Source organism: Plasmodium gaboni, chromosome 9 (assembly GCF_001602025.1).
Source record: "Plasmodium gaboni strain SY75 chromosome 9, whole genome shotgun sequence".
NCBI lineage: Eukaryota > Apicomplexa > Aconoidasida > Haemosporida > Plasmodiidae > Plasmodium > Plasmodium gaboni.
The window spans coordinates 34,742-46,964 of NC_031489.1; the positions used below are offsets into that span (position 1 = coordinate 34,742).

The 12,223-nt window shown below is 18.0% G+C and overlaps 4 protein-coding genes across 4 annotated transcripts; 2 read left to right on the forward strand and 2 right to left on the reverse strand.

The window, feature by feature from the left end:
• Positions 1 to 1,148: 1,148 nt before the first annotated feature.
• On the reverse strand, positions 1,149 to 4,611 carry PGSY75_0902800 (serine repeat antigen 9; the record flags this gene model as incomplete). The annotated part of the gene is made up of 4 exons (XM_018785437.1): positions 1,149 to 3,178; positions 3,317 to 3,457; positions 3,706 to 4,350; positions 4,578 to 4,611. The coding sequence occupies 4 exons, from the start codon at positions 4,609 to 4,611 to the stop codon at positions 1,149 to 1,151; spliced, it is 2,850 nt and encodes a 949-aa protein (XP_018641778.1).
• Positions 4,612 to 6,593: 1,982 nt separating this feature from the next.
• PGSY75_0902900 (hypothetical protein) lies at positions 6,594 to 6,902 on the forward strand (the record flags this gene model as incomplete). Its single annotated transcript, XM_018785438.1, has 1 exon — positions 6,594 to 6,902. The coding sequence occupies one exon, from the start codon at positions 6,594 to 6,596 to the stop codon at positions 6,900 to 6,902; it is 309 nt and encodes a 102-aa protein (XP_018641779.1).
• A 1,199-nt stretch (positions 6,903 to 8,101) lies between these two features.
• Positions 8,102 to 8,578, forward strand: PGSY75_0903000 (conserved protein, unknown function; the record flags this gene model as incomplete). Its single annotated transcript, XM_018785439.1, has 1 exon — positions 8,102 to 8,578. The coding sequence occupies one exon, from the start codon at positions 8,102 to 8,104 to the stop codon at positions 8,576 to 8,578; it is 477 nt and encodes a 158-aa protein (XP_018641780.1).
• A 534-nt stretch (positions 8,579 to 9,112) lies between these two features.
• Positions 9,113 to 9,845, reverse strand: PGSY75_0903100 (putative retrieval receptor for endoplasmic reticulum membrane proteins; the record flags this gene model as incomplete). The annotated part of the gene is made up of 2 exons (XM_018785440.1): positions 9,113 to 9,165; positions 9,293 to 9,845. The coding sequence occupies 2 exons, from the start codon at positions 9,843 to 9,845 to the stop codon at positions 9,113 to 9,115; spliced, it is 606 nt and encodes a 201-aa protein (XP_018641781.1).
• Positions 9,846 to 12,223: the final 2,378 nt, after the last annotated feature.

Consider the following 12,223-nt stretch of genomic DNA (forward strand, 5'->3'; position numbering starts at 1 on the left):
AAAAAAAAAAAAAGAAAACATAAAAAAAGAAACAATAAGGATAATTTCTGTTGTTTTTCTCCAAAAAAATTTTTATTTTCAGAAAAAAAAATAGAAATTATTTTTTTCTTTATATTGTAGAAAATTTTATATTATATAAATACTTTACACTTGTTGGTAATATTTAGTTACACATAATAACATTAAATAAATAAATAAATAAATAAATAAATAAAAAAATATATATTTATTTATTGACCTCAAAAGTATATATTTTTGCATACTTAAAATTTCAAATATAAAAAAATATATATTTATTTATTGACCTCAAAAGTATATATTTTTGCATACTTAAAATTTCAAATATAAATAAGTATATCAAGCAATAATAAACTTAAACAATAATTTCAATTTATCCATTTGCGATTTATATTAATTGAATCTTTTAAAAATAATATTACCTAATATATATAATAATAATAATAATAATAATAATAATAATAATAATAATAAAATTAATTTGTATTCAATATTAAACTTCGAAATATATTTATCTTTATAATAATAATAAAATTAATTTGTATTCAATATTAAACTTCGAAATATATTTATCTTTATAAAAATAAAATGAATGAATAAAAATGATTACAAGTTTTTTAACGATATAAACTATAAATAATCATTATATATACAAATTAAAATATTATAAAAATCTAATATATATATAAGCATTATACATCATATATATATGTAATGTTTGACGTAAAAAATTAGTGGTTTTAACTATCTTTTTATTTAATAAGTATTGTATTGAATTTTATTGGCTCAATTTCTACTAAAATGTTATATATTAAAAATATATATATATATTTTATTAATTAAACCATATAAGACTATTATTTTTGTCCTATTATAATTGACACATTTATCATTAAATGATATCAGAATTTCATTATATGAATGTTTAATAATATAATTCTCTAAGAGGCATATTTAAAAATAAATGTTATTTACTTTAAAAAAATAAGTAAATAAAATAAATTATAATTTTATATACACCTTTAATAAATATATATGTAAATTCTAACAAATAGAAGCATTTTTATTTATAACAAATTATATATGTATATGTATGTACTTAAAATATATTTTTATTAACTAATAACATTTTATACATAACAAAAGAAGCAACCTTTGGTTTCATCCAATTTTGTTAAACAAAATCCAGGTGATGGTTTGTCTTTGCATTGTTCCCAATTTTTTTTACAAAATTCAACACATTCATCCTTTTTTTCTGGGTCAAATGAATGGGCTCTTGTGCAACTGTGATGTGCACCAATCTCACCGTCATTATCATATTTCATTAAACCAACTTTTATTTTGCTATTCTTAATATGTTTTAATACTTGGAACACATCCATCTTTTTAACACTAGTGGAAGTATTTTGTTCTTGAGTTGAACCTACAGAACTGCTTGCAACAGTTTCTGGGGTTGAATCTTGATTAGCACTAGCTCGAAGTTGTGTATTTGGAGCTCCTCCTTCTCCACTTTGACCATGAACAATATAGGAATTATTTACATCATTTTTATTAGAATCATTATTATTCAATAAGGATATTTTATTATCGGAACTAAAATTTTGATCATATAAATTATGATAAAATTCTGGTGTATATTTTGGGAAGTAATTATATAATCCTTTCTTATTATTTAAATTATTATTCATCATAGGAATATCAATATTAAAAACAACAACTGTATTAATAAAGTGATAATCACAATTTGATGGTCCATACATATCAACTTTAAAGTTACCTTCATCTCCCCAGTAATATCCCCAACTATTTCGAACTAACCAATATGATTTTTCTTCTCCTTCCTTATTTTTATAATTACCATAACCTATAACATTTACTGAATGATCTGTAGTCTTGCTACCACACATATTAAGTACATTTTTTCCGTTAAAATCATAAGTTAAAACAGATTGTGCATTTATATAAGCAATTACAGATCCTTTATTCTTAATTTCACGTTTTATTATTTTAATATATTCATCCATATTATCTTTAAACATCTCACTTTTATATACAGAATATCCTTTATTACCAATGGAATTAGCTTCATTATTATAATCTAATAATTTCACTTCTTCCCACAAATTTACCCATTTATTAAAATCACGTGGACAGGTATTTTCAACCAATGCATAAAAGTAAGGGTAATCAGATTCTGTTGGTAAAAATCCACTATTTGAAGCGATTTGTAAAAATTCGCTTGGATTACCACCTGCAGTACATCTTTTACTAACTTTACCCTTAGAACAGTTAGTTAAGTACAAGGCTGAAATTCCTAAATGGTCATATCCTTTCATACATCTAAGTGTTTCAAAATGTAATTTAGAAGAAAAAGCCCATGAGGAAGCACAATTTCCTTGATCTTCAACGGCAATATTTGATATACAACTATTTTCATCTTTCCATCTATTACAATAATCATCATTACAATATATATCATCATTGAATTGATTTGCGTTTACATTTCCATCCTCATTTGTACTTAAATCAATAACACCGTCATAATCTTCCTCGTTTGATTCATTATTTTCATTTTCACCATTAATATCACCATTTTTTTTCATAACAACATATGAATCATCAGATGTTAATAAACCACATCTACTTTTAACCCAATCATCTACATTTTTCATACAAAGGGCTGGGTTTCTTAATTTTGTACGTAATACGAATTCATCTTCTTCTTCATGTTCTTTTAAAAGTTTAACAATATTATTAAAGGCATCTACAGTAGTACCTATTTGGTGATTCATAAATGTTCCACTTAAATCAACAAGTTTTAATAAAGAACAGAAATTAATTATTTCATCTTCTAATGTACTATTTAAATCTTCAAAACTTATTAAAACATTTTCACCGTTTTCAGCATCTTTTTTATAAAATGAAGGTATTAATGAATCTATAGCTTCGTTTAGTTCAGATTCTACACCTTCTTCATATTCACTTGATGCTTGGACTTTAAGAAGTTCTTCATTTAATTTTTCTTTATTTTCTCGAGAAATAAAATTAAAGCATACATCAGATTTACTATCATTTTCAACCAATAAACTGCATTGATAACATTTTTCTATATCGACATTACCACTCAAGAAACAGTCAGTAGCTATAGCTTCACACTTGTCTATAATTCAAGGGTAAAATAAAATAAATACATTTTTATAAAAAGTAAAATGAATAAATATAAAAGGGTACATATACAAGATATATAAATATATTTTTTTTTTCTTTCTCTTCATTTTTTCAACATTATTTGTATTACCTGGCATATTATTTGTTATGGCATAATTTTTGTTTTCAAGCAAAAAGGAATTCTCATTAGACATGGAGGAAAATACTTGTATGGAAGTAATAGGAGGAGTCATTGTTTTGATTTTGAATTTTTTTACATCTACTGGTATATCTAAAATAAAGAAAATAAGAGAAAAACAAAGAAAAAAAAATTAATTATATTATCAAATATAAACAAAATACAGAAATTAATTACATATGTATAAATAAAATTAAAATATTTTTGAAGAATTATAAAACATATTTTATTGCATAAAAAAATGGAATACTTTAATATAATCATTTACATGTTTTCATCACATATATATTTATATATAAATGTATATATACATATTTTTTTTTTTTTTTTTTTTTTATTACCTGCACCATTTATAACTTTCCATTTAATAATTAATTCATCTCCTTTAATATATACAACAAATTTAAAATTTTTTCCTTTCTCGCATACATTTTTTAAAAGATTTACACCAACCTTTTCCTCATCTTCATTATTTCCTTTTTTTCTTAATTTTATTTCATAATTTATATCTTCTGTTTTCTTTCCCAATTGTATATCGGTATTTTTGGTGTCAACATTAATAATAATATGAGGAACCAAAACCAAACCGAACCCTTCATCACATGGACCATTAATCTTTACACCAACATTTTCCTTTAAAAACGCAGATTTTATTTTAATCGAATTATCTGAACTATCTGAAGTAGTACTTTTTTCTTCAGCATTTTGTTTTGTTACTGATACATCTGGACTTGCACCATTTACATTTCCAGTTGAACCTGTTTCAGTTACACCAGAAACAACTGTACTAGAAACAGATGGACTACCTGTACCAGAACCAGCAGAAACAACTGTACTAGAAACAGATGTACCAACACTACTTAAACCTTTACTAGAATCAGTACTATCAGAACCAGATGAACCCTGACCAGAAGTCGAAATTTGTGAAGTGTTACTATCAGCAGATTGAGCTTTACATTTTAACACATCACAATTTAATATAATATCTAAAAAAGTAAATAAAAAATATAAATATAATTTCTAAAATATAATAAAAATTTTATATTTAAAATCATACACATATATATATTATTATTAATTTTAAATTTGTATTTATTTTAATAATTATTAAAAAAATATATATATACAAATTCATCATACACATTTAAACTATATTCCTAGAATATATTAGTGTATTCTTTTTCTTATTTAATTTTTTCTTTTTTTTTCTTACATATTATAAAAAATAATGTAAATGAAACCTTCATTTTCTTACACGAATTTTAAATTGAATATTAAATATACGAACAATATTAAATTATAAAGTAAAAATATATTTAACAAATGTATAAGAAAATATATATATATATATATATATATTTTTATATATAATAAAAAACAATTTATATAAAATAACTAATAATATGGTCCAAATAATATTAGTTCATATTATTTCTCTTCATATTTTTTATTTCTCTTTTTTTTTTTTTTTTTTTTTTTTTTCCATTTTTTATCTCTTTCTCTTTTTATATTATATTTCTTTTAAAAACTATAAGATATTTATTCTTAAAAACTTACTAGTGCAATAATAAAAAAAAAATAAGCCCGAGTGTGTATGAGATTTTTTTTTTTAAGGTATAAATATTAGACAAAAAAAATAAATATAAAAAAAAATTAAATAATGATAATAAAAAGAAATAATCTCATGAAAATGTTATATTTTATTTTTTCTCATATATCATCTATTGAAATTCTATCGTTCCTTGTAAAATATTATATATATTCTAATATTTCTTATATAATATGTCAAAATGTATATATTTCACTTGTATTCTTATATTAATAATACTAATTTAAAATATATAACTAATTTAATAACAGAATTTAATATATATATAATATATTAATATATATTTAATTAAGTTCTTTTTATACTTAAGAAAAATTTCCTCATAATCATATATAAAAAATATATATTATTATAAATAAGAAAAATTATTAATTAGTTTATTATAATTAAATTAAATGAGCAAGTATTATGTAAGTTCATTTTTTTTTTTAAATAAAAAATATAAGTAGTTTCCATTTTTACATATCTTTTTTATAATTAATATATATTTTAAAAAATACACATTTGAAAATTTCTTATTCTTTTATATAAAATATTAAAAATTATGATATGTTATCTTTTCTTTTCTTACAAAATTTTTTAATACACATATTTTTAAATTATAATAAATTTATAAAATATATTTTTTTATATTTTTATATTTCAATATAAAAATAATAATGACAAAAAATAAAAATCCAAATGTTTAATCGTTAAAATAATATATATTAAATAATTCCTTTTGCTTAGGGTACATATAAATTATAATAAAATTATAAAATATATTTTTTTATATTTTTATATTTCAATATAAAAATAATAATGACAAAAAATAAAAATCCAAATGTTTAATCGTTAAAATAATATATATTAAATAATTCCTTTTGCTTAGGGTACATATAAATTTTATCCACATGTTCTATGTATAAAAATATATAGAAATATATATATATAATTATAACATTTAATTTGAAAATATATAACTATATATATATATATATATATATATATATGATTATTTTTGGTTTGTGCTATATATAAAAATGCTACCATACATAAAATATACCAACAATAATAATATAACTTCTTCAAATTTTATTTCCAATTATAAAAAATTGGCCACATTCGAGTGTCTTAATACATTAGCATAAGAAAATATACTTGCTAACATACTATAAAAAAAAAAAAAAAAAATGAACATTAAAAAATAATGAAAACATAGGCACAAATATTATATAAAAATATATTTATATAATTTTAATTACAAATGGTCTCATACATATATTTTTAAATGATGTTCTTTCAAATAATGAAATTCAAAACACATAATAAATAAACACAACCATAACAAAGGAAAACCACAAAAATAGTCTTCCCTTGCATGTAAAAAAAATATATATATAATATAATACAATACCATATAGTTTAAAAAAGAAATTTATATATATATATATATATATAAATATTCATTTTATATTTTATTTTTTTTCATAAAATACAATTTTCTTCTTTTACATGGTCAATTCATATAAATATTTATTAAAAAAAAAAAAAAAAAAAAAAAAAAGGCCCCTGTTATAAAATTAAAATATTTACTATAATAAATTTATATTGTTTTCCTTTTTAAACATAAAAATAAAAATGAAAATTCTACAAAATTTTACATTTATTATTCTCCTCTTAATAAGCCTTATTTTTATTTCATCATGTTCCAATACAAATGAGAACTATAAACCAAAAAACATTGACCCCAGAATATTACAATTAACAACAGAAATAGAAAAAACAAAAAAGAAATTTGATATTATACGATCATTAATTCTTTCAGGAACACTTTTTTTGTCTTTAACAGCAATAACTGGGATAACGGTACACGATTATTATCAATTTCTTCAACATACAAAAAATACTAAGGATGCCGCAGTAGAAACTATATATAAAGGGATATAACACAATATGATGGTATCATATAATATACATATAAATAAATAAATAAATATATATATTTTGAATGATGGGATGTGCAAAATTTTTTTATAATATTAAAGGAAACACATAAACATAAATATATATAAAAATAAATATATACATATATATGACATATACAGACATTCATAAATTGAAGAAGGAATTTTTTTTTTTTTTCTTAACATAATATATTCTACTGTTAGTGTACATATGCGGACTCATCAACAATTTTTATATAGGAACACATGGTTATCATGTAACAAAATTTTAAAATTGCATTATATTTTAATATAGCCATAGTGAAACATAAAGAAGGAAATATATTTACTATAGCACTATAAAATGTTATTTTGTTTTTTTTTTAATATTCATATATACATTTTTTGCTTGTAATACTGTGTTTTTTTCATATAATACTATGTTTTTTTTCATATAATAGTGTGTGTGTGTTTTTTTTTTTTCTCATATAGTATTTCCTTTTTTTTTATATTCCTTATTTGATGTCATCTTAATTTTCCAAATATTTTCATATAACATATAGTTTCCTTTTTTTCTAATATAATAAAAAGAAATTACATTACACACAATATTAATAAAAAAAATAAATATTTAAAACTTTTTATATTTTATATTTTTAAAAAATACAATGAGGGAAATATAAAAATATATATATATATACTAAATTTTTAAAGGAAAATATGTAAATATTATAAAAATATATGTTTTAAGATATATATATTTAATATATGTGATTTATAATTTTTTAATAATTTAATGTATAAATTTTTTTTTTTTTTTTTTCCGTATTCATTTATTTTTGTACAGTAACAAGATATTTTTGGAATTCACGAAAAGCCTTTACTATAAAATTTTGATAACATATACATATATATATATATTTTATTATTTCTTAATAACAATTAATGCTTTTATAAAAATAACCCTATAATGGTTATATTTTATGTAAATAATATCAATGTATAATAATATTTATTATATATACATATATATATATATATTTATTGGAAATATATATAATTTTTCTTTTTATTTTAACCTTTTTCCATAAACAATACAGAAAGTTGTAAATCCAAAAAATAGAAAAAAAAAAAAAAAAAAAAATTATATATATATTTATTATACACCTATATATTTAATTTTAACAAAAGTTAATTTTCAAAATGAATTATAGCCTTATTACAAAAAAAAAATTTCATATATATAATTTTTCCTACTTTTTTCAAAACAAATTAAAAATAAACAATATAAAAAATAATAGTTATATTACGAAAAGGACATATAATACAACAAATGGAGAATTTAAAAATGTCCTAAGCCAAAAAATTGACGACAAAAATAATCACAATTTTCCAAATATGAAATATAAAGCAGTAAATTCACAACCAAAAAAAAATTTAAGTGTATTTGGATATAATAGGGGAAAATTTTTTGTTAGTATTAAGAAAGATTTTACTAGCTTTGTCGTAAATACATTAATCATTTCAGTTTTTTTATATTCAGTTTATACTCTAGCACCTAATGAAACAATATCACAAAGGAGAAGGAGAATCATTACCGAAAGATTGATGAAAGAATATGAGCTAACTGATAAGGATCTCGAGATGATTGAAGAATATGATGAAATAATTGAAAAGTAAAAAAAAAAAAAAAAAACATATATATATATATAATTAAAAGGTTTATATATGAAACAATAATAATATGTATAATAAATAAAAAATTCTGTTACATCTATATACTTAACATTTTAAAATAAATTGAACTATATAAATTATATATATATTTATATTTCGTCTTATTTTTGTTTCATTTTAATTTATATTTGAATTAATTTTTTTCTTTTTTTGGTGAAATAAAAAATTTATATATTTATATGTATAACACTTTAATTCTTATTAAAACAATATATATATATATATATACATATTGTGTTTGTTTGTTTGTTTTTATTTATTTATTATTATATACATATAATTATTAAAAATATAATTTCAAACAAAAATCTTAAAAAAGATTTCAACAAAAATAAATAGATACAAAAATATCATATATTAATAATATTATTAAAAATGTAATTCATATTTATTAAAAAAAAAATAAAAAGGAAAAAAAAAAAAAAAAAAAAAATTGTATATATTTATAGAAAAGGATTAAAAAATATCCAATAAATCTTATTTGCCATTTTTTGTCCCACGCACTACCGATCCATAAGTTTGTTTGGTAGCTGAAAAGTTAAAATAAAAAATAAAAAATAAATAATAAATACATACATACATATATATATATATATATTTAACATATTCGAATTCTATTAATTTTTCCACATAAATAATATATATTTTTAAACTTACATGTATTAAATGGGAGATATTTAAATCTAATCATATTTTTGATTTGTTGTTTCATAGTTGCAAAAAATAAACATATAAAATAAAAAAGTAATAAAGGCCAAAATACTGGTATATCTAAAAATGAGAAGAAGGTACAAATAATAGATATACAGATAGCTCTTGTAGAATATAACCAGAATTTAAATTCATTTAATTTTCTTAGAAATGGTCTAAATTCTTTTTTATCATCGGGATTATTTGGATTTTTAGTTTCAGGTGCTTGTTTCATTGGTAATAATAAACCATTATTTTCATTTTCATATTGTTCATATATTTCTTCTATATTATGAGGTGTTAAGAATCTCAAAAATAAATTTAATAAAAATATGGCTAAAGCATAGGAAACAACATAAAAACCTGTTACATAATATACCCTAAGTATATAGGTAATAAACAAACCAAGCAAAGTAAACCATCTTGTTTTTATATATAATGTTGTTTTATCTATATAATAATTATGTGTATTAATTAACTTATTACAAATGTTGGGTAATTGCGGTTCTGTTTCCTCCATTTTTATTTATATATTTTTTATAAAAATATAATTATTATATTACATACACTATTTTATTTTATTCTATTTAATTATTTATTTATTTATTTATTTATTTATTTATTTATTTATTTATTTATTTATTTATTTTTCGTTGAACGTTTTTAAATTCCTCCTTATTTAATTAACATAACATATGAATTATATGACACATATATGTGATTTTATCATATATATATATATATAAATATATATGTATATATTTTTTTGATTATAGTTTATATAAACTTTTTGTCAACACATATATTTTTATATTTTTGTCATTTGAAAAAAAAAAAAAAAAAAAAAAAAAAAACATACACATAAAACATAAATTCCAAATATTGTATTTTCCTATTTATATATTATTTGGCCTTTTATATTTCTTTTTGTGGAAAGAGTGGGAAATATATATATATATATATATATATATATATATTCTATCTTTTTGTCTTATAAGAAATTACAACTCCAAAATTTTATTATATAAACAAAAATGTCATATAAATTATACATTCACATATATATACATATAATATATATTATTATATATATATATTTTAATTAAATCACGAAAAAATTTTACTTAGAGAATTTTTTCTTTTATAAATATTTCCAATAAAAATTAAAAAAAAAAAAAAAGAAAAAGAAAAAAAAAATATATATATATATATACATATGTACAATGTTTATATATTTATATATATACATAAGTGCATTTATATAAAAAATTACTTTTTACATTTATATTTATTTTCATATTATAAAATAATACGTATACATTTTCATTACCACACAAAAAAAAAAAAAAAAAATTAAAAATTAAATAAATTTATTATATATATACATTTAAATGTTTTTTTTATGTTCCTGAAGGACAAAATATGCAAAAAATATTTACACAAATATAATTATAATATATATAATATATATATATATATGTAAATATTAAACTATTTTTAAACTGCTCTCACATAATTTATATATATTATTTACATAATATTACATTAAATATATGCATTTATAAGAAAATAATAATAATAAAATATGTAAAAGCCAAAAATTGAAAATAATACAAAATTATTATATGTACATATATTTATAAATATATGTAGAAAATAATGTAAGCATAATATTTCCTATTGTTTTTAAACAATACAAATGTATTTATGCCAAGTAAATTATATATAAAAAGAAAATAACTAGTATAAAAAATATTAAGCACAAAAGGTATTAAATTGGTAAAAAAAAATAATAAAACGAAAAATCTTAATATAAAAATAATATTCTATGAAAGAGATGATACTGTTTAATTTCTTAAATATTTACGGAAAAATATATCATGGTAATAAAAAGAAACTAAATAAAATAAAATAACAATATATAAATAATAATTTATAAAATTTTATAAACTATTTAGAAGAATAATAATATAATATTATATACATTAATAGTTATATTATATATACATGTATTTATATATATATAATATATTAATATATATAATAATTTTTAATTATTTTTTAATTCAAATAAAATACAGTAAATAATATAATAATATTTTATACATAATAGTAAAATAATTAAATCTAATATAATTTATATATGTTACTGCTTTATTTAATGACATATATATATATACATATATATATATATATATATAATTTATGATTACTTTTAATTGACCAAATATTTTTTCTTTAATATTATATTAAAAATCTAAAAGTGAAAGAACATATAATATTTATAGTATAACAAATAACATAAATAATGATCCACCATAATATAGTATATATTATATATATATATTAATATTCTACATATATATATAATTATAAGGTAAAGAAGAACATTTGTTTTTTAAATAAACAATATTATATATTATAATATAATTATTGAGCAAAAATATAATATATTTTTATGATCATATATATAATATATATTTATATTTCCATATTATTTATAAAATTTCATCCCTTATTTTTTATTTAGTAATTTTAAAATTAATTATATATAAGGAGAGAACGGCGTATTATTACTTTTTTTTCTTTTTTTTTTTTTTTTTTTTGGTAATAAAAAAGTTCTTTAAAATTTTATATTTAACTTTTTTCATATATATATATATATATATATATATATAAAGAAGAAAAAAAAGTTATGTAGAAACATAATTATATATATATATATTATGCTTCTATATGTATAATTACAAAAGTGAGTAATAGAAATGAAGTAATAAATGTAAACAAGAAAAATTAGGATAACTACATTTATATATGTATATAAAATTAAAAAAAAAAAAAATAATAATAATAAATACTAATATTATATACATGTATATAATATTACTATATATAAAA